This window comes from Sarcophilus harrisii, chromosome 1, assembly GCF_902635505.1.
Source record: "Sarcophilus harrisii chromosome 1, mSarHar1.11, whole genome shotgun sequence".
Taxonomy (NCBI): Eukaryota; Metazoa; Chordata; class Mammalia; order Dasyuromorphia; family Dasyuridae; genus Sarcophilus; species Sarcophilus harrisii.
In genome coordinates, this window is record NC_045426.1 from 715,980,468 (window position 1) to 716,007,103 (window position 26,636).

The following is a 26,636-nucleotide window of genomic DNA, read 5'->3' on the forward strand; positions in this document are numbered from 1 at the left end:
CTGCGGGCGGCGGCTTCCAGGCACAGGGGGAAAGAGGGAGGGAAGAGGAGGGGGGCGCTAGGACCCCTGGGGCTGCAGAGCAGGGTGTGGGTCGCACCCGTGTGTTGGGGGGCGGGTGAGGAGTCCGGCTCCTCTCCTTTGTAGCTCGGGACTTGGTTTCTCCAGTCCCCGGGACACAGGGAAAGACACAGAGAGGAGTCTCGGGCTGAGGGCTCGCCGCCGCCGCAGGGCTTCCATCTAGCTTCAGACCTTCCTAGAGGCAGGACCCCCCCTCGCCCCCCCCCATGGCCTCAGTTTCCTCATCTGTATAACCAGCTGAAGGAGGAAACAGCCGACCCCTCCCCCCGTCCCTCTCCCTCCTCCCCCTCCCCCTCCCCCGCAGAATGTTTGCCACGGGGTCACCAAGGGACCGACAACAGCAGCGGGGCGGCCGCCTGGCGCTGGGCAAGATAAACTCTCCTATCCCGGGGAGAATCCAAGGCGCCCGCCTCTGTTGCCCACCCGTAGTCAGGAGAGAATTATCCCAAGTAAAGACGGCACGAAAGGCCAGCGGCCGCCAAACTCCTCCCGGGGACTGGACCCCAGACTGAGGGGCCCACAGGCACCCGACACCTCTACTGAGCATGCGCACATACCCCGGGCACCAGAAAACTACACTTCCCACAAGTCCTCACGGGCCAAGCTGAGGTTGCCGTGGGGACCAGGACAGACACGGCCCAAAAGAGGCGGGGCTCACGGCCCAAGACCTTCCGGGATTGGAGGCGACTTGGAGAGAAGCGCGACCGCGTGGACGGCACTTCCGCCAGCTCTTTTCCGTATTCCTGGAAGGGCTCCTGGCCGGCTGGGCCGCTCCCTGCCCTCAGATTTCCCGGGGGCCAGTGTCGGGGTGAGTGGGGGAGCCTGAGGCGGCCGGGGCTGGGGGCTTCCGGGCAGGGCGAGGGGCGCCGCGGCTCCTGCGCTTGCGTCCCACGTGCTGCTTGTCATCTCCAGGATTGGTGGGGTTCTGACTGTTGCCCCCGCCTGACCCCAAATCTGGCCCCCGGGCCCAGCCCCAGAGCCAGGCCTACTCCCCGAGGGGCAGGTGCCGTCACGTGGTCTGTAACCACTGCTTTAGACAAACCTGAGACACTGAGAATCCGGCCTCGCTGTCAGTGCCGCCTGCGCGCGCCCAGAGCCTTGTTTTGTGGGGACTCACGGAGCAGGCGCGCACAGCGGGGAGGAAGAGTGCGCGCTCGGGGTCTCGCTTCGGAGCTTAGAGTAGATCGTGTGGCACGGGGAGCGGCGGGCGCTCGGGGGCACGGGGGCCACGGGCACTGAGGGAGGCGCGGGCGCGGGGAGACGCGGGCACTCGGGGAGCGGCGGGCGCTCGGGGGCACTCGGGGACACGGGGGCGGCGGGCACTGAGGGAGGCGCGGGCGCTCGGGGAGACGCGGGCACTCGGGGAGCGGCGGGCGCTCGGGGGCACTTGGGGACACGGGGGCCACGGGCACTGAGGGAGGCGCGGGCGCTCGGGGAGACGCGGGCACTCGGGGAGCGGCGGGCGCTCGGGAGCACTTGGGGACACGGGGGCGGCGGGCACTGAGGGAGGCGCGGGCGCTCGGGGGCACTCGGGGACACGGGGGCCACGGGCACTGAGGGAGGCGCGGGCGCTCGGGGAGACGCGGGCACTCGGGGAGCGGGGCGGGGTGGGGCACTTTGGGGACACGGGGCGGGGGGGCCTGAGGGAGGAGCGGGCGCCGGGGAGACGCGGGACTCGGGAGCGCGGGCGCCGGGGACTTTGGGGACACGGGGGCCACGGGCACGAGGGAGGCGCGGGGCCGGGGAGACCGCTGGAGGGGGCGGCGGGCCGAGCACTTTGGGGACACGGGGCGGGGGACTGGGAGGCGCGGGCCCGGGGCACCCGGGGACACGGGGCCACGGGACTGAGGGAGGTGCGGGCCGGGGCGGGGCACTGGGAGGGCGGGCCGGGAGCACTTGGGGACACGGGGGCGGCGGGCACTGAGGGAGGCGCGGGCGCTCGGGGCACTCGGGGGCACTCGGGCGCTCCGGAGACGCGGGCCTTCGGGGGCACTTGGGAGACGCGGGTGCTTGGGGAGCGGCGGGCGCTGGGGGCACTTGGGGACACGGGGGCGGCGGGCACTGAGGGAGGCACGGGCGCTCGGGGAGACGCGGGCACTCGGGGAGATGTGGGCGCTCCGGAGATGCGGGCACTGGGGGGATGCGGGCACTCGGGGGGCGCGGGCACTCAGGGAGAGGCGGGCACTGGGGGGGCTCGGGCACTCGGGAGACGCTGGCACTCGGGAGCCCAGCGCGGTGTGCCCTCCTCCGGGAAGGAGCCGGGCTCCAAGAGCAGAGCAGAATTGAATTAGCCCAGAAGATACAGGAGAGGCCCAAAGTCAGAGAAACAACCTGAAATCTGCGTGGGGCCTGCTGGGGTCCGACCTCTGCCGGCGCTCCGAGCTCCTGCCTCAGTCCCACGCACGGATGACGCGGGGATGCAATTTTTGTCTTCTGCGCACAGAGGAACCAACCAAGCACGGGACTTTCCGCAGAAATGAGCCAATAAGAAAGCAGCAGCAGCAGGATGTAGAACAGGGCATGGAACCGCAGCCCTGGGCACTCCCCTATCCTTTGTGTGAAGTTGGGGTGAAGTCAGGCTCATTATGATACCGTGCCTGTGCATTTATACCCCCCCCATGGGCCCCTCTGTATTGTTATGCCACAGTCTCTTACCTCAGTTTCCCTGAATTATAATATCTCAGTTTCCCTGAGTTAGTAACCCTTCCCCCCTTTTTTCTGACCATAAGGGCTGTACCAGCCACTCTTACGCTCCAAAAGATAAGGCTCCAGTTGTCCTCTCAGATACCTAATGGACATCTTTACCTCTATTTCTTCAGACTTCCTGGACGTCTCCTCACCTCCCAGTTAGTAAGATTTTATAGTTCTCCCCCCAACCTGTCAGAACTAAATTTATGGTCCCTGAAAATTCCCGCTCTTTGCCTTCTGCCTTTGTTTCTCTTCTGACTAGAGTCCTATTAAAAAACCTTGGAATTTCACAGTCAACACCGGATACTTTGAGACAAGAGTCCGATCCAGTCAATCAATTAAGTTCTCCAATAAATAAAATATTAAAAACTCTCCACTCTCTATCTTGCCTCAGTTTCTCTGGCATTACAGTATGCATTCTGGTGCAGTTCCATCACGTTAGCAAACTCCTCTTGTAACCTCAAAATCTATGTATCTTGTGATGTAATCAGATTTTACCATCATCTTCCACAAGCCCATGACTGACGGTATAAAAAGCCTTTGGCTGGACCATTGATTTCCATTCTCCTGGCATTTTTCCTGTAGTTGTCAGGCAGCAAACGCCAAATGGACCATTCCTCGGCCCTTTCTGAAGCCCCAGGGGATTTGGGGGAGATGACCATATTCCAGGTGAAGGATCAGCTAGAGGATTCTGGAAGAATCTGGCAATGACTAAGAGAAGGGACTCCTCTTCCCCAGTTGATTTTTATAGGACAACCTATTTCTTTTTCTGATATGTATTTCTGTGGGCTAACCTGCTCTCATTACATAACTCGGAACATTTCAGTCAACTTCCATGGACCCCCTTGCCTTGTAAATCTCTACTGTTGGCACCGGCACTTTGCCATTTGAAAAGAGCAAAATGGCATTCAAAACCTCTTCTTGATTGGAAGTTCGAGTTTCAGCTTCTCCCTAACCCTTCTTCTGCCTTTGATTAGACTTCTACTTTGCTTCCTAATTTGAGGAGATAATTTCCCCCATTCTAGTTTGAAATAAAAAGTGACAAACTTTACACAAGGAATAAACTCCCCGAAAATTAAAATAGACCAAATAAAAGCTAATTAATGCAACAACAAAAAATATTACAACAAAGTCATAATACTGAAAAAATAGAAGAAAATGTAAAATTTCTTTCAGCCTTGTAAATCTCTACTGTTGGCACCGGCACTTTGCCTTCTCTCCCCTCCTTAGTGTATTTCTCTTGCCCTCCCATTTCAGTCTTTTAAGATTACATAACAGAATGCTTCTAGACCCTCTGTCTCATTAGACTCCCTTTATCCCTTCTGATAGGGATAGGTTTCAGAGGGGCACATATTTCATTAAAAATTTTTTTTTTTTTACTTGAAGCTTTTTATTTTCAAAACATGCAAGGATAATAGAAGCTATATTTCATCTTCCCCATTAGGATTTAAAGAGTTTATCCTTGTTTGGTCACTTAACATTCTTGTCTTTGTGGTTCTGATCTTTTTTTTTTTTTAAATTAGAAATGTTTTCTACCACTACCAGAGCTGAACTGCAGAGATCATAAAAAAGAGGAAAATGCCTGCATGTAGAAAAATATAGCAGCTTTTTTGTGGTGGCACAGAATTGGAAATTGAATAGATGCCCATCAACTGGGGAATAGCTGAGCAAGCTGTGGCTCATGAATGTAATGGAATACTGTTGTGCCCTAAGAACTGATGAGCAGGCAGGTTTTAGAAAAACTGGAAATGCATGAATTGAAGCAAAGTGAAGTGAACAGAACCAAGAGAAGGTTGTACAACCTTTGCACAACAACTTTGTGCAACAATCAACTATAATACCCTTAGCTCTTCTCAGCAATACAGGGATCCAAGACATTCCAAAAAGAGTCATGATGGAAAATGCTATCCACATCCATAGAAAGAACCAATGGAGTCACAATGAATATTGAAGAATACTATTTTCACTTTTTTTCTTTTGCAAACTGTTCATTTTTTTGCACATTTTTTTTCTTCTTTCATAATAAGACTAAAAGGAAATTTTTGTCTTTTTGGTTGTTGTTAACAAACAACCTCTTTTAAAAGGCCATTTTTTGCCTCATTTCTTTCCTACCCTTAATCGTTGAGTGGGCTATGGCCTCAGTTAACCTGAGACCTGTTAAACACCTTACCTTAAAAAGATCAAGGACTCCCCCTCCTGCATCCAGGGCCATCTCCAGTCCTCCTTATCTATATCTTGCCATGGGACCCAGATGAAGGGAGAAAGTGACTCTTGCATGTTGTGATTTCATCTTCCTGATGTCATGTTTATCTTTGACAACAAAAGACAAAAAACAACAACAATATGGAAATAAGTTTTATATGATTGTACATATATAATCTATGTTAGATTGCTTACCATCTTAGGAAGGGAAGAAATAAGGAAAGAAGGGAGAACATTTAGTACTCAGAAATTTATAAAATAGTAACATTAAACATTTTTATATTTAATTGGAAAAAAATAAAATGCTATTTAAAAAAAGAGGGATGCTTGGAAGCCATTTATTTCTGTAACCAACTCTAGGTGTATGTATTTTCCCATCTTTGACCAATTCAGGTGAGAGACTAAAGTATCAGCTGCTCCTGCTTCTTCCTTGTTTGTATAGACTTCCTGTCTATTGATAATTATAAGACATAATTTTTCTAACTTTTCTTTTCCTTCCCTAATTTATTTCTCATCTCCTGGCTTTCCAGTCTTCTCCTAAAATCATCAACTTATCAGAATCACTCCCAGACCTTATCTAATTAGATTCTTTCTTTAATAGAGGTCAGGAGATACCTAGGTATCACCCCCTTATATTTGAGTATAAGCTGTTAATCCCTATTTTGTCTATTATCATTGGTTTTGATTACCTTTTTATATTCCGTTTTCCTCCTGTATTTGATTCCAAAACTTTCTTCTTAGCTTTGGTCTTTTCATTAGGAATGCTTTGCCGGTCTCTATTTCATTAAAAACCCATTTATTCCCTTATGGCATTATACTCAGTTTTGCTGTCAACTCATATTCTTTGCCTTTTGAAATACTATTCCAAATTTTCTGCTTCTTTATGCTAGTGGCTCCTAAATTGTAGGAGATCCTGATTGTATCTCCTCATTACTTAAATTCTTTCTGGCTCCTTATACATATATATTTATCTAGAAACTCTGCATTTTGTCTATGTTTCTAGGAATTTTCATTTTGAGGCTTCTTTTAGGAGGTGGCCAGTGAATATTTTCTATTTCTGCTGTGCCCTTTTAAAGATATCTTGAAATAGGTTGTTTAGGTTCTATTTTGGGATATAGTGTTCAAGTAGTCCAGAATTTTTAGCATTTTTTTCTCCTGGATCTGTTTTTTAGTTGAATTGTTTTTGCTGAAAGAAATTTTACATTTTCTTCTATTTTTTCAGTATTATGACTTTGTTGTAATATTTTTTGTTGTTGCATTAATTAGCTTTTATTTGGTCTATTTAATTTTCGGGGAGTTTGTTCCTTGTGTAAAGTTCGTCACTTTTTATTTCAAGTTATTGATTTTCTTCCTAATTTCATCCTTCATAACATTTCCTTTCCCCATTTTTTTCCTCTGACATACTCATTTTTAAAAAATTATTATTATAGTTTTTTATTTACAAAACATGTATGCCTAATTTTTCAACATTGACCCTTGGAAAACCTTCTCTTCCAAATTTTCCCCTCCTTCCCTCTACACCCTCCCCTAGATGGCAGGTAGTCCCATACATTATAAAGGCATTTTAAACTCTTAAAAAACAAAAACTCTTCAAATCTTCCAGGCATTATAATTGAAATTGTACACAAGTTCAGATTTTCTTTGAGGTTTTGCTTGTAAATGTTTTGGAGATTTTCTCTTGTTCTGGTTGTTTTCGTTGTTGTTTAGAGCATTCCTGTCCCAATAAAAGTTTTTAGGGATGGGATTCCTTTGTTTTTTCACTTTTGCTTTTGGGGAGTATTGAATATTGCTTTATTTCATAATCTCAGAGACAGCTCAGATCAGAGACCTGTTGTTTCTCGAGGCTCCCCAAATGATCCAGGCAGTCAGAGCTTTGCTCTTTTGCTCTGAGCCAGCAAGTTGCTGACCCCTGGTGAAGTCAGCACAGGGGAAGTTCCAGGAGCCTCCTGCTAGTCTCTACTGTTCTCAGCCTGCTGGAGGGCTGGAAGGCTCCCTCTGGGTCTTGGATGCCCACTGGAGGGCTCCCTTTGGGTCTTGGATACCCTCTGAAGTACTCACGGGCTCCCTTTCATTGGATTGGGGGCTAGAACTTGGACCGATTCTGGGTCTGGTTCTAGAGTCACTGTCTGCTACTTTCTGCTGAGCTTGTTTCTTGCTAAGTAGTCGCTCCATAGGGCCTGGGACCTCTTCTTGTTCTTGAACCTCAACTCCAGACTCAAACTCTAATGCAGGGGTCCTCAAACTACCGTCGATGGCCAGATGCAGCAGCTGAGGACAATTATCCCCCTCACCCGGGGCTATGAAGTTTATTTAAAGGCCCACAAAACAAAGTTTTTGTTTTTATTATAGTCCTGCTCTCCAACAATCTGAGGGACAGTGAACTGGCCCCCTATTTAAAAAGTTTGAAGACCCCTGAATGAGTAGGATTTAATTCTGGAAGTGCCTGGGACATCATTCTGACCACCAAGCAGGCACGAGCTGGGAGGGGAGCGAGATTTTCTGGGCCTGGAAACTGCAGGGAGGGGACCAGTTTTCTACTTATTGTCTCCTTTTCTTCTCTGGTTCTGCCTCACTTACCATCCCATCCCTCTGAGAAGTTAGCTTTGCAGAGGATCCAATGGCCCTGACGCTCTCTACAGCTGGGACCCAGCAGGTGAGTGGATATTCAGTCTTTCCTGTAATATTATCTTCCTATTTCATTTCTTAGTCTATTTAAATGGTCTATATAATAGCCTTTGATGATACTCATTGTTTAGTTTGTCTTTTGTGTTAAGGTCCATTTAGGGAGTCGTCTTTCCTTCATTTTCCCTTTATTGGGTTATAGATTCTAAAAGATATGTTTAAGATTTTTAAAATTAATTTTGTTCCCTAACATGTGACCATTATTTCCATAACTTTCATGGAAATCTAAAAGGCATATTGTTTGTTTGTTTGTGGCAATTCCATTGTAAAAATCACAGTATATTTTAAAACCCTGCTGTTTGTAGCTGTATGCATCCATTTGCATATATGGGTTTCTTATAAGCAGCAAATTTGTAGCCTTTGTTTTCTGATCCTTTATGCAAATCATTTTTGTCAAGATTATATTTAATTAGTTTACTTTTTCATTTTATTGGTAGTGTGCCACTGCCTGGTTTTTTCCCCCTTATCATCCTAGATCCACCTCCATTAATTTCTAATACCCTAATCTTAATCAATATGTTATTTTGATAACTTTATAAAGATCTTACCTCTTTCCTCTGAAATTGTCCATTTGTTTTGGCGGTCTTATTCCTTGACTTTCCTGTGTTACAATTTAGCCTTTTTACCACTTCCAACCTCTGGCTACATCAGTGGGCCTATTTTTAGTTGTCAGCTGTGTCCCAGGTAATGTACATTTTGAGAATTTTGTGGCCATAGCTCCAAATTGCTTTCCAGAATGTTTGGACCAACTGCAGCCCCTCCAGAGGTTCTCTAGCCCACCTTTTGGCCATTTTACTTTTTGTCTTCTTGGCTATTTTGCTGGCAGTAAGGGGGAACTTCTAAGTCTCCTTAATTTGCATTTCTATAATTATTATTGCTCTAGAGCATTTTTTGTTGACAGCTTAAATTTGTCCCTTTGAGAAATGCTTGTTCATACCCTTGACCATTTGTGTGTGGTCTTTGTGGCCCTGATTGCCTCAGAGAATGTAAATAGCAAGTGTTGCTATTTGGCCAGAAACCTTGAGGATCTTTGCCTCCCAGACTGATTTTTAAAAAAAATATTTCTAGGTAAAGAAGCCATTTTTTGTTTCATCTTTTTTTTTTTTTTTTTTTAACCTATCCTTGGTCACTGAATGGACAGTTGCTCAAACTGAGACTTATTAATAAGACCTTAGCTTAAAAAGGGTAAGGTTCTCCACAGGATTCATCTACTGGAGCCAGATGGTTCTGGAGGAGAAAATGAAGCAGGTGACCTTGTCCAGCTCCCCCTCATTCAAATGCAGTTCATTGCATGTCCTGGCACTGCTTCTCTGATGTCGTGATCGTCTTTGAGAATGAAGGGCAAAATAACGGCAACAATCATGGGGGAATGAGCCTCGTTCTTATAAATTTGGATTTGTTCCTGATATATCTCAGTTAAAAGATCTTTATTTAGAAAAACATGCTGCAAAGATTCCCCCCTTCCCACTACAGTAGATTTGTTTATACAATTTTATATAATCAAAATCGTCCATATTGTCTTGTGCGATTCCTTCTATCATATATTTTGTTCTGAATTCTTCCCCTATCCTAGAACTAATAGGTAATTCTTTGCTCCTCTAATTTGTTTGTAAGATGACCTTATATGCCCAAGTCTCCATATGGAGCATATCTTGGTGTTTGGTGTAAGAGATAGCACTATACCTAATTTCTGCAAGAACACTTTATAATTTTCCAATCTTTTTTTTTTCTTTTTCTTTTTCTTTTTTTTGTCAAATAGTATATCTTCCTTGCTCCCTCCCTTTCCCTAATACTGAGATCTCTAGGTGTTTGTTTGCTTCTGTATATTTTATACCTCATCTTTTCTACCGATTGACCTCTTTTTCTTATTGACCAGTATCCAATTGTTTTAATGATTACTATTTTGTTGTGATCTGGTACAGAGAAACTCAATTGCCACATTTTTCATGATTACCTTTTATTCTTTTACATGAATTTCATTATTTTTCTAGGAATACTAAATCTCTCTTTGGGAGTTTGATTGATCCAGCACTGAGTAGTTGCTAAACTTAGGTAGTATTGTCATTGTTATATCGTCACTTGATGTACCCATGAAAAATGGTTATCTTTCCAATTTTAGCTTTAGATTTATTTCTTCTTATGGTCGGGTGAATTTTGGCAAGTACACTCCCAAATTTTTCATGTTCTTTCATAGTTATTTTCCAGCTGGGTTTTCTTACAGCAACAATAGTGATGTGGCCAGTGTAGACATCAGATGATGGTAGGCGCCAGAAGTTGGGGCTCGGTCCCGTGAAGAATTCCTAGTGGCCATTCTTTTTGGCAAAAGGAAGATTTATTCAGGGAAAGAGAATAAAGGGCTCCAGTAGACATCAGGAATGGTAAATTACTAAGTTGGGAAAGCCTAGAAGGAGTTTTACCAGGAGAAAGGGAGCACCCCATGAGTTCGGGGCACATCCTTGGCTGGCAGATTAAATTCTTTTTTTTTTAATAGTAACTTTTTATTGACAGAATCCATGCCAGGGTAATTTTTTTTACAGCGTTATCCCTTGCACTCACTTCTGTTCCGATTTTCCCTCCCACCCTCCACCCCCTCCCCTAGATGGCAAGCAGTCCTATATATGTTGAATATGTCCTAGTATATCCTAGATACAATGTATGTGTGCAGATCCAAACAGTTTTCTTGTTGCACAGGGAGAATTGGATTCAGACGGTAGAAATAACCCTGGAAGAAAAACAAAAATGCAAACAGTTTACATTCATTTCCCAGTGTTCTTTCTTTGGGTGTAACTGCTTCTGTCCATCATTGATCAATTGGAACTGAATTAGGTCTCTTTGTCAAAGAAATCCGCTTCCATCAGATTACATCTTCATACAGTATCGTTGTTGACGTATATAATGACTCCCGACTCCCGACTCTAACCCTCCCGACTCCCCGACTCCCGACTCTAACCCGACTCTAACCCTAAATGCCTCCCGACTCTAACCCTAAATGCCTCCCGACTCTAACCCTAACCCTAAATGCGCGCCTCCCGACTCCCGACTCCCGACTCTAACCCCTAAATGCCTCCCGACTCCCGACTCTAACCCTAACTCGACTCTAACCCGACTCTAACCCTAACCCTAACCCTAAAATGCCTCCCGACTCTAACCTAAATGCGCTCATTTCACTTAGCATCAGTTCATGTAATTCTCTCCAAGCTTCTCTGTATTCATCTTGCTGGTCATTTCTTACAGAACAATAATATTCCATAACATTCATATACCACAATTTACCCAACCATTCTCCAATTGATGAGCAGCCACTCAGTTTCCAGCTTCTAGCCACTACAAACAGGGCTGCCACAAACATTTAGCACATACAGGTCCCTTTCCCTTCTTTAGTATCTCCTTGGGGTATAAGCCCAGTAGAAACACTGCTGGATCAAAGGGTATGCACAGTTTGATAACTTTTTGGGCATAATTCCAGATTGCTCTCCAGAATGGTTGGATTCGTTCACAACTCCACCAATGTCATCAGTGTCCCAGTTTTCCCACATCCCCTCCAACACTCATCATTATTTTTTCCTGTCATCTTAGCCAATCTGACAGGTGTGTAGTGGTATCTCAGAGTTGTCTTAATTTGCATTTCTCTGATTAATAATGATTTGGAACACTCTTTCATATGAGTGGTAATGATTTTAATTTCATCATCTGAAAATTGTCTGTTCATATCCTTTGACCATTTATCAATTGGAGAATGGCTTGGTTTCTTATAAATTAGAGTCAGCTCTCTATATATTTTGGAAATGAGGCCTTTATCAGAACCTTTAACTGTGAAGATGTTTTCCCAGTTTGTTGCTTCCCTTCTAATCTTGTTTACATTAGTTTTGTTTGTACAGAAGCTTTTTAATTTGATGTAATCAAAATTTTCTATTTTGTGATCAATAATGGTCTCTAGTTCGTCTTTAGTCACAAATTTCTTCCTCTTCCACAAGTCTGAGAGATAAACTATCCTTTGTTCCTCCAATTTGTTTATAATCTCGTTCTTTATGTCTAAATCATGGACCCATTTTGATCTTATCTTGGTATACGGTGTTAAGTGTGGGTCCATGCCTAATTTCTGGCAGATTAAATTCTTGAAGGGACTCAGCACCCCAAAAGAAAGTAGGGGGAAGTAGGGTTAGGAGAGACCACGTGGCATGGGGGAGGGGTGAGGAGAAAGACCCCCCATGAGGCAGAGTGTCCAGAGGCCTGACCCAAAGAAGGGCTTTGAGTATGGCGTAATCATAAATAGGTTTTAAAAGGAAAATTTAACATCGGGGACATGACTGGGATTCCTGGCAGGGTACAGCAAGGGGAGTCTTCCTAAGCCCCCTGCAGGGGGATCTCCGGCGCTTAACCTGGATTTCAGGCTGGACCACCTCCCTGACAGCGGGCCGTGAGCCAAACTGAGCCCTCTCAGAGGCTTCCCCCGACCTGCCCCAGGATTCAGTTCTTCACTTTCTTCTACTTAGCACACCCACCATTCAGGCCCTCATCAATAGCAGCTAATCTTTATATGGCTTACAAGGTGTGCGCTGTACAGAGATGATCTCATTTGACCCTCACGCCAGTTCTTGGAGGTATCTGCTATTTTCAGTCCTCATTTCACAGATGAAGAAAGTAAGGCAAGCCCAGTTAAGTGCCTTGTCCAGCTGTGTCCAGCTGGTCAGTGTCTGGGGCACTCTCCACTGCATCGCCCAGTCGCTTTGATACAGGAATAAGGATGTGGCCTTGTTTTACATCCTGCAACAAGTTCTTAGTGTTTTCAACTCATTTTTAGTTTACTCTAAGTTTTTAAAAACCACACGATCATATCTGCAAAAAGGAGATAATTGTGTTGTCTCTGGGCAACTCTCACCCATGACTCCTGATCTTGCACTTTGAGGCCAAACATACAAGGGCCAATAATGTCTCCTCACGGGTTAGCTCTTCAGCTGCCGGAAGGAAGGCTGTTCTCAGAGCCTCCCTAAGACTGCTCCATCCCCATTCACCCAGTTCCCCAATCTCTTCCAAAAGCTCTTCACTATCCTGGTTGCCCTGGACATTCTCTGGCTAAGAAATATTCCTAAACTGGTGTCCCAAACTGAAAATGAGGTTAAATGAGGCAGCTTTGCCCTGCCTCCCTCCTAGGAGGCCCCCTCCTCCTCCTCCTCTTCCTATACTATAGAACTATAAGTCTCACCTCATTCTAACTAGGAGTATTTTTCTTAGAGCCTGTGGGGCCAGACCATAATTAGAGAATATACAATTGTCCCATAGTCACCAAATAGCTCCTGATGTTAAGATTTCCCAGCCGTCAACCTCAAAGTCCTTATGATAGTTGTATTCAGATAAGTTGCTAGAAAAGAGGTCCCTGGCCCTCCGTTTTGCAGAGTGAATAATGGAATTAGAAAGGAGTGCCAGCTTTCTTCCTTTTGTGTTTCAGGGACTGGTGACGTTCAGAGATGTGGCTGTGGACATCACCAAGGAAGAATGGAGATACCTTGATCCTTCACAGAAACAATTGTATAGAGAAGTGATGCTGGAGAATTATAGGAACTTGGTTTGCCTGGGTAAGGATGCTCATTAGAGTGGTTTTGCTTCATCCTTTAGCAAATGCTGTGTAATATCATGAGAACTGAGCAATCGGCACTTATCAGGGATCAGTTCCTCAGTTTCTTTGTACTCAGTATGCCCACCATTCAGGACCTCATCACTCCCTCCTTTTCCTTCTTCCTCCCTCCCTCTCTCCCTCCTTAATTCCTTCCTTCTCTCCTTCCCTTCTTCCTTTTTTCCTCTTTTCCCTCCCTCCTCTCTTTTCCTCCTTATGTCCACATAAGGTACCATACCCTTATCTACCTATGCTCTTAAAAGCATTTTTTTCTTTTCTTTTGTACCTCTGGACCCTTTCAAGATATCTTGGGGCTTACTGGCTAGATTTCTTTCTGAAGGACCAGCCCTTAACCCAAAACCAATCTGATTCTCATTGGCCACAGAGAGGTCCTCGGCCAAGCCCCATTTGGTCCTTGTCTGGGTCCTGAATGATTCAGATTGAATGCCAGCTATAGTCATTTCTGTTCTGGCCAGAAACCATGAGTGTCTTCCCCTCCCAGATTTAGTTATTTATTTGGGGGGGGGGTTTGTTTGTTTTGTTTTGTTTTTGACTAGGTAAAAAGGGAAATTTTTTGCCTCAGTTGCTACCTAGGTCTCCCACTGCATCGGGGCCTTCTCCAGTCCTCCTGATCCATGTCTGGCCCTGGACTCTAGTGGCTCTGGAGGGGAAAGTAAGGCAGTGACCTTGCCCAGCCCTCCCTTATTTAGATCCAATTCACTCTTGTGTCAGGGCACCATCTCCCTGATGTCAGGGTCCACTTCGAGAATGAAGGACAAACAACAACAGACTAAAAATTTCTAAATCTTTTGTGACCAGGAAAGACAGGACATGCTATTTATTCACGGGTGAAAGGCTGAAACTTCGAAATTGACCTCTGAACTTTGCCCATAAGGTTTAACTTCCTTCCCTCTCCATCCCCTAAAATCTAAGATTCTCCCCTCAAGCCTCTGAAGATGCTGAAAACCCAAATAGATTGTATTCCCTTAACAAGGAGCAGGTCAAGGAAACACAATTTCTTTTCTTACCCAAGTCCATAGATTAGCTGGGAAAAATAAAATAATTATATTTATTGGTTTGTAAAATAACCTTATATCGTCTTATGTCTTGAAAAAGCTGTGCCCTTTGCAATCTCTTCCTTTCCATGATTTGCCATTCTTTCGTTTATCCTTCAGTTTCGCCTGGCTATCTCTTTCTGCTCCTAGTTATCTGCATCTCGTTTTCCCTGTTAGACTATGAGTGCTTGCAGGGCAAGGACCAGTTTTGTCTTTGTGGATCTGTCCTTCTTTCCCCCCCAGCTCTCCTTCCCAATTGAGTTTACAAGGTTTTGACATATGTTCTTTTTTATTCTTCATGAGACCATATTTTATCACATTGGATATTGAATATACCTTGAGCACTCCATTTTCCTAAATCTACTCTTGATTATAGGCCATAGCTTTTCAGTGGTGGTTAACTAGGAACTAGGAAGAAATTGTAGATAGAATCACAGAAGATAAGATGGGCAATTTTGATTATGCATAATCACAAAGTTTTTTACACAAATAAATCTAATGCACTTAAGGGAATAGGTAATTGGGAAAGATCTTTGTATCAAGGGCTCAAGTCCAAGATATACAAGAAACTGATTCAAATTGATAAGAACAGAACCATTCCCAGTAGATAAAGGGTCAGAGAATAGGAATAGGAAGAATCCAAGATTATCAGCAATCATGAAAAATGCTCCAAACCATTAAGGGAGAAATGCAAATGCAAGCACTTTCACTTCTGCCTCCCACCCTTCAAGTTGGCCACGAGGACCAAAGAGTAATCACCCTAATACACTGTTGGATCTGCGATTGGTCTAGCCATCCTGAAAAGCAGCTCTGCCCCCAGTTATCAAACCATATACCCTTTTTGACCCAGAAGCACCAATACCAGGCCTACAGCCCAAAGATACCAAAGAAAGAGGCAAAAAATCCACACAGGCAACAATATTTCTACCAGCACTTTTTGAAGTGGGAAGAATTAGGAACTAAGGGGCGCCCTAACTGGACACTGGCTAAACAAATTGTGGCACATACATAGACTCTTATTGCCCTCTCAGAAATGAAGAAATACATGATTTCAGAGCAATTGGGAATGTTCCTTTGATTCAGAGGAAGTGAGCAGAACTAGAATAGTTCCTGCAGTGACAACAGTATTAGAGAGAAAGACAGCGTTAAGAGGCTTTAGAACTCTGATCACTACAGTGAGAAACCTCAAGTCCAAATGGCGCTCTGCCTGTTGCCAGAGAAGTAATGGACCACAGGTACAGACCAAGATGTATAACCGTCAACCTGACCAACATGGGAATTTGCATGGTTTTTTTTTTTTTCTTTTTTAAATTTCTTTTTTAATGGTTCTTTTGATGGGAGAAAGTGGGAGGAAGAGATAATAAATGCCTCCAAAATAAACATGTAGCATTTAATTTTTTAAAAGTAAAAACAAAATTTAAATAAGATGATTTTCTAGGCAATTGTAGAATATTTCTCTCCATATCATAGACAAGTTAATCTTTCATGGAATATGGCATAGTGCAAGATTTTATTGCAATATTGCATCTTCTTTTGAGAATCTCTTTTTCTTTTTTTGGAACAGTTCTGTTCTCAGTATACCAATATATTTATCATGGTTCATGGGGACAAGGCCTGTAGATCTCTTGGAAGTATAAAGTCTCCCAGTTGCTTTTTTGGATGGATGTTATAAACTCTTACAAAAATACTTGAATTTTTTTTAATGAAATATGTATCAATTCATTTTTATTTGAGTATTCCCTAATATCCTTGGTGATACTGCTGACTCCAGAATTGATCCTGCTGCTCCTGGTTGTAGCCCTGAGATTGATTTTTGTAGCCACAATTGTTTCCTCTTCCTCTGAAGTTCTGATTGTGGTTCCCCTGTGGGATCCTGTTTGAATAATCACTTCTGCTAGGAAGTATGGGGTGGAGGATGAGGATGACCAATTTCTCCCCTTCCTCCTCCTCCTCCTCTTCCTCCTCCTCCTCCTCCTTTTCCTCCTTCTCCTTCCCCAGCTCCGGGAGCAGGGGGCACAGCTCTGCAGCCCTTGGTCTCTGAGACTGCTGGGCTCCAGTCTTGGGCAGTTCTGGCATTGTCCACTTTCAGCTGCGTCTTCCTTTGTACCCCGATGTAATCCTGTTGGATTTCGGAGATTCTGGGCTGCCTGGCTGGCCCCAGGAGCTGTGGAAATGTTGCTAAGGCTCCTGTTCTTTAGGAGTACAGCTTTGCTACATTTCCTTGGGGTGATATCTGCTCTTAAAAAGTGGGTAGTTTAGAATGCTTTGGAGGAGAGAGCAGGGATGGGGTGCGATGGAGCCAGAGAACAGGGACAGAGGTGCAATGGAGCGAAGAGCAGGGACAGGGGTGCAATGGAGCGAAGAGCAGGGACAGGGGTTCTATGGGCTCTCCCCACCCCAGAAGAAGGGGAGCTGGCTCAGGCAGCTGCCTTGGGGTAGGTCCACCCAGTGGAAGCACCAAAGTTAGAGCCAATTCGAGCCCCCTTTTACTTGTCAGCACCGAACAGTGTGCTCTCCCCACTCCCCAAAGAATGGGCTTCAGGGTGGAATTGCTTATCTGACCCGGACCCTCCCCATTTATATCGAGCAGGACTTGTGGCTTCTAAGCCCTCTGTGATCAGCCAGTTGGAGCAAGGGGGAGAGCCCTGGACGCCGGAGGAAGCAGTCCCAAGCAGTGGCTGTGCAGGTGAGTGATCAAGCTCCAGGGGGCAGCAGCCCCATTTAGGAATACAGACTGGGGGCCAGAGAGCTCTCCAGGTAGACTGCCAGGCTTCTGGGTAGGGGCCAAGGCTTTGGTGAGCCTCCCCCTTCCCCCCCCCCCATCCAGGCTCCTGGCTCCCTGCCCTCGTGGGTCCCCACAAGGGGCTGCCCTCAGGTCAGCAAGTACCTCCTGCCTCCCCACACTTGGCTGCCGATTATTTATGTGGTGTTCAGACCTGCATACAAGCTCCTTTCCTTCCTGCTAACGGGTCTCTCTAACCTGTTAGCTATTTTATTAAAATTTTCTCGGCACTCAGGTCTATGAACAAAGCATCTTAAAGAGGTTCAAAGGCCTCCCTTTGTGTGGAGGAGGAAGAAGAGTGTGGGAGAGTTGATGCCGGAGGGGTTGGGGCAAGATGGCCCCAGCTGCTATTGCTGGGATTCCAGGGTCCAGCAGAGATCCTGGCTCACAGAAGGGGCTTGAGGAAGGCCCCTGGTCAGGGGGCTGGCTTATGGGGGGAGGGAAGGGGACCCTCCAGTAGTCCTTGGCACATTATCTCATTGAGTCTTCCCCACAGTCCTGGGACGGCACTGTTGTTGGAACACTGAGGCAGACGGGTTGTTGAACTTGCCCAGGTCGCACACAAGTGTCTGGGGCCAGATCTGAATCCTGGCCCTGACTCCAGTCCCAATCTCCTGGGACCTGGCTTTCCCAGGACAATCAGAGGCTCTTCAGGTTAGAACTGAAGGTCCCCTAGTCCACCCGCTGACCAAGGCACTGGAGAGAGAGGCTGAGGAGCCGGCCTGGAGGTGCCCTCAGGAGAAATGGTTCCTTAGGAGCCCTCTGCCCTTCATTAATCCATTTGGTGATTTCAAAAGGGATGATGATTAATAACTGTTATTGGTGATCTGCTCACCTAATGACATGCATTTAGTTAGACATCGAATAGTACAAAGTACATGTGTCAATACCATGTAGATATTTTGGACAAATCACATAGGGGTGACTTGCTGAGATAGCTTCTTATGGTGAGCTCCCAACCTCGACCTTCATCCCATTTACTCCTCCTGAAGCACACTCGCACAACGTTGCCATGTTGCCCAAATCCTCTGTCCAAGCTGAATGTGGGGGAACACAGGTGCTCTAGGGAAGGTCCTCGATCAGTTCTTTTACATCCAGCCCACTGTCTCTTATCCAGCATGAGCAAAGTGTGATCTCGGACCACTCAGCAGAGGTGACGCTCAATCTGCTTTCCCACTTGGACAAAATCTTCTGCACACATTGAGAATGACCTCAGTGAGGGTTTCAGTATGGAAGAGATGGGCCTTGTAAGCAATGTTTTCAAAGAGATTCCAAGATCTGGAAAACACTAGACCCTCCCTATCACAATTATTTGTTGCTCACCAGAAATTGGTAGATTTGATAGAGCAAAATGTTGTATTAAAGTCTCTCTTCTAACAGGGTATCTCAGTAGTATCTCAAAATCATTTCAGATCCCTTAAAAAAAAAAATTACAACAGTAATATTCTTATTCCCTAACCATAATCACATGATAATGAAAAGGTTACATTCCTCCTCTCAAAAAGTGGAGAGATGGATCTTTCCTTAGAACAAATATTGGACTGTGAAGAGGAATAAAAGTCAGGGAACTGTATGATCGCAAAAGAAAATGAGCTAGTGTGTTGAGTCGACCTCCTGAGTGGAAAGCATGGGCAAAAGTCCCAAGGAATGGTCTGCAGTCTGTGACATGAGGGGCTGTCAAAACTGAGGAATTCTCCAAATGGTGGGAGTATTTAAGTTAGTTTTGCATATGCTTGTGTGTACATGTAAGCACTCCCTTAGAGTATAAGTGCCTGGGAGAGTAAATGCTATAAAATGAACATTTATTAAGTCCTTACCTGTTGGAATCCTTACAGAGTGTTAAGTCATTAGAGTTGATAGAGACAATAATTATCTAATTTCGCATGGTTCAGTATGATTGATCTGATCTTACAAGGAGATATTATGCGCCAGAAGAAACAAGGTACTAAGTAGAACTGATAGACAATAATGCTCGTGTTCACACCTTGAGAGAACTCATATAAGCAAGAAGCTCTTAGGGCCAGAGAGCACTTTGGGAGGAAACCCATAATCCCACTCTCAGATCCCACAATCCCACTCTCAGAGAAGGAGCATAAATAGAGCTTCAGTGAGCCAGTCAAGTTAGTTCTGCTGAAAAGATTGAGAGGGGAGCATCAAGTCAGTTCAGAGAAAAGCCCTCTTTTGGAGGCAAGTCAGATTCATTCCATCTTCCACCTTTGTGCTGGCTGGAGGCTGAAGAAAGCAGAGGCAGAAGCAAAGGACAAAGTTGCAAGAGCTCTTGGAACCAAGCAGAGAGATAGGCCACTAAGAAAACCAACCGGGCTATTTTGGAAGGAGAAAATAAATGTTTGGATTTTAATCAGCTGGCTGCATTTTGAGGTGATTATTACTTTTAGCTGAAACTAAGGCTGCCTCCAGAAAACCTCCCCAAGAAACTTGCTCCCAGAGAGAATCATTATATTTTAAAGAAGAGAACACCACACTTAACATGTGTCAGACACTGTGTAGTCCAGAATCGATCATACTGCTTGGTGATTAATTGGTTGCAATGAACATTTGGATATAACTGGATCTTTTCTTTCTGTCTTTGACCTTTTTGGACGGTATGCCTAGGTATGTGATTTTTGGTCACTTAAGTTCACTGACTTCTCTCACGTAATTCTCAATTATTTTCTAGCATAGTTGGGACAGTTCATAGCTCTGCCAGAAGTATGTCTACCTGTGTTTCCACACTCCTGTATAAGTTAACTGTTGTGGTTTTTTTTTTTTTTTTTTAATTTGGTAGGTAAATTCACTGGCTGTAGGTTAGTAAAACCTCAGAGTTATTTTAATTTGGGCTTTCTTACCTTTAATAAATTAGTTTACATTGATTTTGATGATGATTCTAAAAAGTTGGCAATGTGATTACATAGACATAGCTGATTTGGAGATGATTCCCATATCAGCAGTCAGTTTATGTCCTGTCTGTTCAAATATAATCCATTTCATTTTTTGAGAGAGTTTTTGTGCTTGCCTTATCCAGTGCCATTGAAAGTATTCCTCATACATGGTTGTGAGTACTCTATGCAATATACAAGCTTTTCTTGTTCCTTCTTCATAGCCTTGTTTTCCCATTTTTCACCATCTTCTTTAGTGTCCACTTGGCATTAAAATAACTTAGTATTTTTTTTTATTTTAATCATATATTGTTTTTTCAATTACAAGTAAAGATGATTTTCAACATTCATTTTTGTAAGATTTTGAGTTCCAATTATTTCTTCTGCCTTCCTCTCTTACCTCCCCCCTCCCCAAGACAGCATGCAAATTGTTATGCGTGTTATACTTGTACAATCAGTTTTTAACATTTCCATATGAATTATGTTGAGAAAGAAAAATAAGAACAAAAGGGAAAAGTCACAAGAAAACAACCACAAAAAAACCCAAAACAGAACCCCCCCACAAAAATGTGAAAATAGTTGTTTTGATCCATATTCAGTCTCCACAGGTATTTCTCTCAGTACAGATGGCATTTTCTTTCCAAAGTCTATTGGAATTTTTTGTATCACTAATAATTTAGTATTAAATTAATTTTTATTTATTTTGAAAGATCTTGTTGAATTTATTATAATTGTTCTCACTTGATAAAACAGATGTTGTTGATCTCAATGAGATTGGTATTCTTTTTACAAAAACTTATCATAAATTGCAATAAGACATGAGCAAGTAGGAGCAGGTAGGTGGGGCAGTGGATAGAGCACCAGCCCTGAAGTCAGGAAGACCTGAGTTCAAGTCTGGTTTCAGACACTTAACACTTCCTAGACACTTCCTAGCTGTGTGACTCTGGGCAAGTCACTTAACCCCAATTGCCTCGGGGGGGGGGGGGGGGGGGGGGGGGGAAGACATGAGCAAATACTCTAAAAAATGTTGTCTTGTGATATTAAAGTATTGTCAATATGCTAATAATAAAACAACAATTGTCAATGAAGAAAAATGATACATTAGTTTTGTTTTGTTTTTTTTTAAGGAAAAACATTTGTGTTACAAAACAATAATATATCAGTAGACAGACTTTTCTTTAATTTGATCAAATACATTTGTCTAAAGTTAATCATGCCTAATGGAAAGTCATGGGAAGATTTTCTATAAAATCATACTGAAATTAAGGATGTCTTCTTTATTGACTATTATTTAAATCACTCTTAGATATGATGCCTATAGCAAAGAAATAAGAAAAAGAAGGGAATAAGTACTGGCAAAGGCAAAATTAGTAGATGATATAATGATTTGCTTAAAAAACTCTGGAGAATCCATCTTCGAATTGACACACTTGCTTTAACAAATTATCAGTTGTGGTGTTCTTTTTCCAAAACACAGCCAGGTGATAAAAGAGTTCAGATCTTTTATTGTGTCCTTCAATATAGCCCGGTTAGCTCAGGCCTATCTCTCTGCTTGGTTCCAAGAGATCTCGCAGCTTTGTCCTTTATCGCCTCCAGCTCAACTCTGACTTGTGGCTTCTCAATCTCCAACTGAGGCGAGTAGGCTTCTGTATCTCCCAGAGTGCTCTGTCTCTGACCCCAGTCGATGTTCCCCAGAAAACTCTCAAGCTCTGAGAGCTTCCTGTATATATATATATGATCTCCAAAGTTTAGCTCCTCCTTCTGGAGAGAGAGGGATTCTGGGTTATCTCCCAGAGTGCTCTCTGGCCCTAAGGGAGGTGTGAATTTGGATATCTCATACTAAGCCATACTAAGTCCTGAAATCTCCCAAACATGAGAACTCCATTGAGTACTTAGATACTTAGGAGCTCTCTAAAGGTGTGAACACAAGCATTGTTTCTATCAGTTGTACTTAGTAGCTTGTTTGAAGTTTTGACCCAAAATATCTCCTTCTAAGATCAAATCAATCATATTGAACCATGTTAATTAGATAATTATTGTCTCTATCAACTCCAACGGCTTAATAGTTTGTAAAGATTCCAACAATCAGTACAAGAGAGATCATAGATATTTCCTTGAACAACTATGAGAAATTAGAGATAAAAATAGAAATAAAGATTCTGTTTAAGATATTTTTTAAGGAGAGAGGAACACAAAATAGCTGGAAGACAAGCTTCCAAGATCCGTAGGTTTCTTTAAATGCAAGGTAACAAACAACTATATGCCAGCCACTGTGTTTTATTCAAGAGATACCTGCCTTTAAGGAACTGAAGGACACATAAACAAGAGAATTTTTCACAGAATCCAGTATTAATGCTGTGTCAATCTATTTTGAAAACAAGAACTGTGTAGAAATAGATAAAACAATAGCAAGATTATGGTTATAATCTTTATATGGATGAAAATATGTTTAGAAGAATTTGCACATATTTAACTTTTAATGGATTTCTTGCTATCTAGGGGAGGGGGCAGAAGGTGGATGGAGGAGAAAAATTTGAAATACAAGATGAAATACAAAGATGAATGTTGAAAATTGTCTTTGCATGTATTTGGAAAAGTTAAAAGCTATTATTAAAAAATATTTAGGGGCAGCTAGGTGGTGCAGTGGATAGAGCACTACCCCTGAAGTCAGGAGGACCTAAGTGAGTTCAAATCTGGCCTCAGACACAACATTTCCTAGCTGTGTGTCACAACCTCAATTGCCTCAGCAAAAAATAATAATAATTTAGGATGAAAGGGAAAAAAAAGGCATATCAAGGGAAATAATCCATAGAAAGAGGAAATGAAAATGGCTCTGCCATTACACGGTCTCAAAATGACATTAAAAAGCAGTTACTTTCAGAGTTATCTGATACTCTTTAAATATGAAAAAGTAGATTAGGGCATGAGGTAAGTTAATGAAGTCCCAGAGGTGGATATATGTTGCAGGTTAGTATTGGATCAGCCAACCCAATAGGACAAACTACTGAGGGAGCTTGTCTTTATTTGACTAAAACTATAATATGTATTTTTTTTAACTATAGTACATTTTGCTGAAAAATAAGTTGAGGAAATGCTCTTTCTGGATGGATGTATAAGACAGGGCTGGGCATTCAACAAAGACTGGTGGGATAATTCACTTTTTTTTTCCATTTCTTTCAGAATGGAAGATTTTACATGAATCCAAAGAAGCATTTCAAGAAGAGCTAGGCATGTCAGCAGAAGAACTGCTGCAGGAAAAACTTGGGAGAAACTGTCCCTGCTTTTCCATTTGGGATGAAGACTTTGGATATGATTTCAAATTAGAGAGGCAGCAGAGCCCAGGAGGGCAGCATTCTTGTCAAGTTACATTCACACAAATGAACTCTCTGAATCAATCAAGAGGCCTTGAATATACTGATTATGGACAGAGGGTCCTACAAAAACCAAATCTTTTCCTACAGCAAAGAGATGAAAAGCTTTTTGGTATGTTTGAATCTCATAGAAGGTGCTTTAAACCACATACAAATGTGAGAGTAAATAGTAGATTTTGCTCAAAGAAAATTCTTTCTAGATGTCACAAATGTGGGAAATCCTTTTGCCACAATTCAACGCATTCTGGAACTTGTAGAATCTGTACCAGAGAGACTTGTGAAAGGAATGAATGTCAGAATACCTTTGGGCCAAATCCAGCGCTGAGTGAACAACAGACAGGTGAGAGCAGAGAGAATCCTCATAAATGGGACGTATGTCGGCAGGGCTTTGTCAGGACAACACAGCTCACTCAGCATCCCAGGGTTCATCAAGGAGAGAAACCCTCTAAGTGGGATGACTGTGCTGGGGTCTGCTCATCAGAGAAAGAACTCACTCCTCATTGGAGAATTCACTCTAGGGAGAAAGCTTACAATCACAGTGACTGTGGGGGCGCCTTCAGCCCAAGGGCGCAGATCCCGCCACGTTGGAGAATCCACACAAGTGAGAAGCAGTACGAATCCCCCAATGACTGTGGGAAGGCCTTCAGCCTGCAAGTGCAGCTCCTCCAACATCAGACCATCCACAGTGGCCAGAAGCCTTACCCGTGTGGCGAGTGCGGGAAGGCCTTCTGGCTGAAAGCGCGGCTCACTCAGCATCAGAGGGTTCACAAGGGAGAGAAGCTCTTTCCATGTGGCGAGTGCGGGAAGGCCTTCCGCCACAGCCAAGACCTGAAAAAGCACCAGAGCATCCACTCCGGGGAGAAGCCTTACCCATGTGGCGAGTGCGGGAAGGCCTTCCGGCGGAAAGCGCGGCTCACTCAGCATCAGAGGATTCACAGTGGAGAGAAGCCTTACCCGTGTGGCGAGTGCGGGAAGGCCTTCCGCCACAGCCAAGATCTGAAAAGGCACCAGAGCATCCACTCTGGGGAGAAGCCCCACAAGTGTGCGGACTGCGGGAAGGCCTTCCGCCTGAGTGCGGGTCTGAGTAAGCATCGGAAACTCCATACCGGCCAGAGGCCTTACGAGTGTGGCGAGTGCGGGAAGGCCTTCCGCGAAGGCCAAGATCTGAAAAGGCACCAGAGAACCCACACCGGGGAGAAGCCCTACGAGTGCAGGGACTGCGGGAAGGCCTGCGGCCGCAGGGAAGAGCTCAAGGAGCACCAGAGAATCCACTCTGGGGAGAAGCCCTATGAGTGTCCAGTCTGTGGGAGGGCCTTTGGCCGCAGGGAGCAGCTCAAGCAGCACCAGAGAGTCCACACTGGGGAGAAGCCCTACAAGTGTCCGTTCTGCGAGAGAGCCTTCCGCCTGAAGTCCTACCTTAGGAGCCATTGCTGCATTCACACGGGCGAAAAGCCCTACCAATGTCAGCAGTGCCAGAAGGCCTTCATCCGCAGGGAGGAGCTCAAGCAGCACCAGAGCATCCACACCGGGGAGAAGCCCTACGAGTGTGCAGACTGCGGGAAGGCCTTCCGCCTGAACTCGGCTCTGACTGAGCATCGGAAGGTCCACACCGACCAGAAGCCCTACAAGTGTGAGTGCGGGAAGGCCTTCCGCCATGGCCAAGAACTGAAAAGGCACCAGATAATCCACACCGGGGAGAAGCCCTATGAGTGCCAGGACTGCGGGAAGGCCTTCAGGCGCAAGAAGGACCTCAAGCAGCACCAGAGAATCCACTCTGGGGAGAAGCCCTATGAGTGTGCGGACTGTGGGAAGGCCTTCCGCCTGAGGTCCTACCTTAGGACCCATCGCTCCAGTCACACGGGCAAAAAGCCCTACGGATGTCCGCAGTGCCAGAAGGCCTTCAACCGCAGCAATGACCTCAAGCAGCACCAGAGAATCCACACTGGGGAGAAGCCCTATCAGTGCAGGGACTGTGGGAAGGCCTTCATCCGCAGGGAGCAGCTCAAGCAGCATCAGAGCATCCACTCTGGGGAAAAGCCCTACGAGTGTGTGGACTGTGGGAAGGCCTTCCGTCTGAACTCGACTCTGACTTCGCATCGGAAGGTCCACACCGACCAGAAGCCCTACAAGTGTGGTGAATGCGGGAAGGACTTCCGCCATGGCCAGGAACTGAAAAGGCACCAAATAATCCACACCGGGGAAAAGCCCTATGGATGTCAGCAGTGTGGCAAGGCCTTCAGTCAGAGCTCAGATCTCAGAAAACACCAAAAAACTCACTCCAGAGAGACCCATGACGAATGAAACACTTCCCTCCATCTTTTCTGTCCTTTGATTATTACTCCTTTGTTTGAATCGTCATGCCCATCAGCTCCAGTGCTCTGTCCTGAGCCCCCTTTTGTTCTAGGCTTTCACTCGGTGATCTCTGCAGCTTCCTTCAATTCATTTATCGAGTTTATAGATGATTCCCAAATCTAATATTTAGCCTTAGTCTCTCACCCGAGTTCAAATTGCCCTTCCTGTCACTGACCTGCTTATTAGACATTCACGATGAACCACAGATCCCATCAACATCACAAACTCAAGCAACTCATTAGCTTTTCCCCAAACTCTACTTTTCTTGAAAATTAATTTTCAAGAGCACCACCTTTCTTCTGTTTGTTGAGTTTCACAGCTTCAGCGCCAGTCTCAGGTTTCCACTCTCACCCTTCCTCTAATCAGAGATCAGCTCACATTCTCTCACCAATCTCTCATCTCTACTGCCATGGTCACCTCCTCCCTGGTTAATTGCCATGGACGCCTGTCTGGTCTTCTCTTGGGGCCCAGAGGTCTGGCTCCGTTCTGAAGTTTGTGCACAGTTAAGCTCGAGAGGAGATAAGATAGGGCTGCCCCTAGCTGCAGCACCTGGCAGTCTTCCTACCTCAGATGGTACCTCTGGGGATCTGTCCCCTACTTACTGATTTTCCTGCAGCTCTAATGGCGTGTTCCTACTCGGGATGCTCCAGTGATTCTACAGTATCCTCTATAATTAAGTATAATCTCATCTGGCATTTAAGATTTCCCGACGTGGCCCCTTCTTGCCTTTCCTTGCTACTTTTGAAGTGAGTTGTGGTCCTTTTAAGAAACTATTTCCCATTGATCTGTGATTCCTTTCAGAATCTCAACCATTCCTGGGGAAGGCAAATCCCCCCAGGTAAGTTATCTTTCCAGGATACCAGGGCCTTTGATTCAGTTAGAAATCCTGGTCAAAAAACACCCCTTTGAAGTGTTGTTAATTCCAATTGGAGATCTGGG

General features: G+C 44.8%; 2 protein-coding genes across 3 annotated transcripts in view; one reads left to right on the plus strand and one right to left on the minus strand.

Moving 5' to 3' along the window:
• The window catches only part of LOC100928103 (vomeronasal type-2 receptor 26-like), a 441,302-nt gene that overhangs the window by 147,917 nt on the left and 266,749 nt on the right, over window positions 1-26,636 (minus strand).
• LOC100916966 (zinc finger protein 420) lies at window positions 97-25,660 on the plus strand. Of its 2 annotated transcripts, XM_023497149.2 has the most exons (5): window positions 97-886; window positions 7,566-7,621; window positions 13,097-13,223; window positions 16,907-17,002; window positions 23,155-25,660. In XM_023497149.2, the coding sequence occupies exons 2-5, from the start codon at window positions 7,586-7,588 to the stop codon at window positions 25,644-25,646; spliced, it is 2,751 nt and encodes a 916-aa protein (XP_023352917.1). In that variant the 5' UTR covers window positions 97-886; window positions 7,566-7,585; the 3' UTR covers window positions 25,647-25,660. The 2 variants fall into 2 exon arrangements, with proteins under 2 accessions (XP_023352917.1, XP_031804980.1); XM_031949120.1 differs by lacking the exon at window positions 97-886 and having other exon boundaries at window positions 7,334-7,621.